The sequence below is a fragment of the Acyrthosiphon pisum genome, unplaced genomic scaffold, assembly GCF_005508785.2.
Source record: "Acyrthosiphon pisum isolate AL4f unplaced genomic scaffold, pea_aphid_22Mar2018_4r6ur Scaffold_21491;HRSCAF=24106, whole genome shotgun sequence".
Lineage (NCBI taxonomy): Eukaryota > Metazoa > Arthropoda > Insecta > Hemiptera > Aphididae > Acyrthosiphon > Acyrthosiphon pisum.
Window position 1 is genome coordinate 37,319 of NW_021770964.1, and position 4,930 is coordinate 42,248.

Genomic DNA, 4,930 nt, shown 5'->3' on the forward strand with positions numbered 1-4,930 from the left:
GGGGTTTAAACCCCCCCCCCCCCCGAAATTTTTTGCGTTATTTTATGTCGTAGTAAAATAACTATTTCAGTCTAGAATAATCACTTACAACCCACCCCCCGAAATTAATTTCCAGTTACGGCCTTGGGTATATATAATAATATATACAATATATAGGTACATAAACATAAATAATAAATAAATACGCATGATGGTGTATCAATGTTATATGTATTATCTAACCATTAATTTATTGTTCTATATAAATACAAATGTAATGTATATACTTAGATAGTTACATTAAATAAAAATAAAGTTATACAAAAACAAAATTAATTTTAACATAAATAATATAATATACATTATACACTAAACTAAAATATTTTACATATTTAGCTTTTATCGTATATAGTAATAATGAATATTAAGAAGTGCAAATATATTATATATATGAACAAAAAATATTATTAAAGTGCATATCGTATTGTGGCATATGTTTTAGAATTGCCTAAAACACGGGGAACTGTTGGAGTAATATCATAAAATTCGTTAACATAACATCCAGTTAATTTTGAGTAATTGATTGAATTCGAATTATCAATAACTACTTCAAATGCATGAAAATGATTATCGAAGCCTACTGTATAGACAGGTTTAAACAAAAAAAAAGGGATTTGAGATTTCCCTACAAATATAAAAACTACCTCACCAAAAATTAATCCATCCAAATTATTTTCTAAAACCAAAAGAATATGTTTTCTGTAATATATTCCTTTATATTCTAACCAAGCAAATGATAAACAATCTGTTTTAAATTCCTCAGGTAATTTATCTACTAAATCATGAGGAAATTCAGCATATGTATGTACATCTTTTCCCAATCCTAATTTAAGATCTTGTACATTAAGGCTCAAATTAGAAAGGAAACGTGCAACCATTTGAAGTTGTAATTTATAAGCTAGAGTATACCCAAGATTTATGCGACATGGGATGGCATTGGCTATTGCCTTTAAAACTTTATGTTTTGCTTCAAACCGAATACTTGAAGTTAGAATAATTGGCCCATTTTTTTTTAGAATTCTACCATAGTGAGCCATTAAGTGGTACTTTGGCTTTAAATTACTTTTAGATAAAACTAAAAACAGTCTATTGTGTTCAGAAACCAACGAATTTAACAGAACGTCACTATCACGTTGAATTTTTGTAGCACAACATAAGTCTATAATTTTATGTAAAGTTAAATATAATTTCCAATAAATTGAATCATAGGGGACTAATTCTCCAACGATTAAACTAAAATATCTCGCTAAACATAACGTTTCTGAAGCAGACATGATGATGCAACCTTTTTTGATGTCAGAGTCTCGAATCAACGGAGGAGTATTTTTCTTTTCAGTTACACCATAGTTAAACAAGAGAATTCTTTTATTAAGTTCAGCTAGAGAAAAATAATTTTGTTCAATAAGTCCAGAAATAATCAAAGCCATATCATAGCGTGCTACACCTTCAGGTATGTCATGCATGAAATCACATACAATATTTTCTGTGACGTGAAAATTTGGAATTTTGTTAAAAATACATGGTTCATTTATACCAGTATATGAAACATTGTGTACAGCAAGGTCTGACTCATAATTTTGTACATTTCTAATAGAAAGTTCAGACTCATGACACATTTTTTTGGTGTCATCTTTGTACAACCGGCAAATTCGACAATAGTGGTTTGCTGAAAAACAGCTGACAAACCCCAAAATTGAATTCAAACCCAAATTGTCACCTAATATCAAACCTAATGCAAAATAACCAGTTATATCGTTCGAATCTTATATTAATTGTAACGCCATTTTCCTGTAAATCAATTATTTCTTTAACAAGGGATGAAAATATTTGGTCATTAGAAAACTTATTTCCTCTGTCATCTGAATGGAACAAATATGCTGTAAATATGTTATCTAGCGATGAGAGATATTCTGGGGGAAGTCCAGCTATAGTATAGTAAACACACCCCATCTTATGTACACCAGAATGGGATCCTAAAGGATTCCCCATCTCTGCATCATCATAATACAGAAAAATTGGGAATACAGTTTTTCCTTTAAAATTTATTTTCATTTTTTGCCACGTTGAACCATTCAAAAATGATGATAAAATATCATTATTATTTGACGATTCATTTATGTGTTTGGTTATTGAATGGTAAACTCCAGGAAGTTGTAAAAAATATTTTAAATTTAGTTTCATTGAAAGAAGATGACACTGTACTGGTACCATTGCAACTGTATCAACATTATCAACTGTTTTTTTTTCTTTAACATGGCCGACAACAATAGTTTCAGGTTTAAAAAACAATTTGTTTTTAATAAAAATTTGGTTCGAAGGTATTCAGTTTTAACGTCAGCAAAATCATTTTCTAATAAATAAAACATATCACCAATTTCAGAACTTTGAGAAGTATTACAATTTATAATGATGGGCATAACCATATTTTGTAAATCTGATACAATGCCACTTGAAAATATATCTATAACACCTTCAATAATATCTTGTAATAATAAACTTGTAACATTAGGTTTCATTAAAAGTTTGGCAATAAAATTTAAAACACATTTTTTAATTTGAATACTATATATACTTTGGTGTTCATCACCAAAATTAGAAGTTGGTGAAATATTTACAAGTTCATTTAACAAAATAGATTCTTCTAATATCTCATAATTATTACTCTGTGTGCTACAATGTTGATTAGCACTAGACAATTTTTAATTAGTTATATCATTATAAGGAATATTTAAATTTATTTTAAGCTGTGTATCATTTTCTAAAGAACATAAATTCTGATCATTAACCTGATCAGTTACTGAAAATGATGATGAATGATGTCTATTCAAATGTTGTCGAAATTTCTTTAACCCTTTATAGGGCATAAGGTGCATTTACTTTGTTTGACCCAAAATTTGGTTTCCAGACTCACATACATGTATATTTTAATGAATTTGAAAAAAAAAATTTTTATACTTAAAGTTTGGAAGTTATAGGGTGGTAAAATAGTTTACCACTGATCATCTAAGACTTGTATTATCACTAATTGGTTACTGGTAAATTATTTTACCACTTGACTACTTAATAGGAATACAATAAAATAATAGTTAAATTTGCATATAAAATGGTTTTTTTATTAACAATATTTAAAGATGATATAAAATTTAAATTATCACACATTTATAAATGACTCTATACTTTTCAGTCTTATAAGATTAATACTTAAAATAAATATAAAATAAAATAGGTACTTGAATACATTTTTAACATAATATTATGTTGTACTTATATCAACAAAATATATATAAAAACAAACAAAAAACAATTAATAATAATTAGTATACTTGTCAGACTTTTGTATAAATATATGAATCACATTTAAAAAATAATAAGTCAAACTTATGACTAAAAAACTAAAAAACAAAATATTTATATATTTTACCCATACAAGTAAAATAAATATAAAAACAAACAACAAATAATAATAATAAATAATCACTATACATTTTAGTCTTTTGTATAAATATAGTAACATAATTTATATACTATCACATTAAAATAATAAGTCAAACTTTTGACTAAAAATAAGCTAAAAAATAAAATATATTTATCAAGTATTTGTTTATTGTAAGCCATGATAAGGCCCAAAACAACTTTTGCATAAAGCTTTATCACATGCTTTGCAAATTAAGTTTGATCTTTTTTGTTTTTCTTTTGTACTACAAAAACCACATCTCCGATATTTGCCTTGAATTGGAACATGTTTTTAGTAATTAAGTAATATATCAATAATCCATTGGTAGAAAAATAAAAAACTGTCTGGTAAATATAGCTACCACAGACCTATAAAGGGTTAATCCAATAAGCTCACGAGAACAAGAACTTTGTTTACAATGAAAAATAGAATTTTTATTTAAATTGTGATAAATTTTCAAATGCCATATAATGAGTGTAATACTTTTGTGTTGAGAACAACATAAAAAACAAATATATTTCAACATAATAATTATTAATGTAACAACTCGTATTATCAAGAATAATATATCGACATGAGTAACATACTATTTAAATAAACTTGTCATTAATAGATGACAAAACCAGCTGTCATTAAATCGTGATCTGTATTTAAGGCCATACATGTGTAGTTGCAGAAACCATCCACGATTCATGACATTTCTCGTGGAATAGGCGCAGTTAAAAGAAAAATATGACTTAAAACATGAATGAATTGCTTTTAAAGGGCAATTAAAATACCATAAATGGTTGTCTACACGAACATAACACTGATCAATAGAAAAAATATCTTTACCAACAATTAAAATTTATGGTTGAACGTGGGCTCCATATTGAACATATTTGTTTCTTCTTTGTTGAATCTCTGATTCCAGTTGAGTTATGTTATATTAAAAAAAGAAAAATTCATTAATTATATTTATATTTATATATATATTAAATGTATGATATGTACATACAGCAATATGTACAATGAAAGCAGCAGCAGACTCCCCACATGAAGGTTTCCAATTTTTTTTCGTACTTTTAGGATCAGTAGTTCTAATAATTTTTTTTGTAGGTAGTAAATATGGTATAAGTTGACATTTTAAAATATTTGCAATGCCAATATCTAGACAATATGAAAATATTAAATATATTATAATATTATGCTTTGCATATCTTATTATCATTAAGGAAATATATTTCCCTTACTCCCAGATTGTTGAACACTATCTAGTTGTTTCAGAAGATCTTTTGCGACCTTATCTTTGACCGAATTTTTTCTCACACTGACTAATCTATCTGATATGAAGATCCACTTATTTAAAAATGAACCCCAATCAGGAAATAATTCTTGTTGAGTTGGATACAAAACATTAAAATCCTCACAGACCTGTAAATATTGAAAATGTAAATA

The 4,930-nt window shown here is 26.7% G+C and overlaps 1 protein-coding gene across 1 annotated transcript; it reads right to left on the reverse strand.

The window, feature by feature from the left end:
* Nucleotides 1–446: 446 nt before the first annotated feature.
* On the reverse strand, nt 447–2,028 carry LOC103311874. The gene is made up of 2 exons (XM_008191681.1): nt 1,769–2,028; nt 447–1,716 (listed from the first exon to the last, which is right to left on the reverse strand). Exons 1-2 carry the CDS (start codon nt 2,026–2,028, stop codon nt 447–449), a joined length of 1,530 nt encoding a protein of 509 aa, XP_008189903.1.
* Between the last annotated feature and the right edge of the window lie 2,902 nt (nt 2,029–4,930).

Bases quoted from the DNA above. Each gene is read 5' to 3' on its own strand.
- LOC103311874 (XM_008191681.1), bottom strand. From the start codon at position 2,028: ATGGGGAATCCTTTAGGATCCCATTCTGGTGTACATAAGATGGGGTGT. The intron at 1,717-1,768 runs GTTTGATATTAG...GGGGTTTGTCAG, and splicing joins AACTGGTTATTTTGCATTAG to CTGTTTTTCAGCAAACCACT.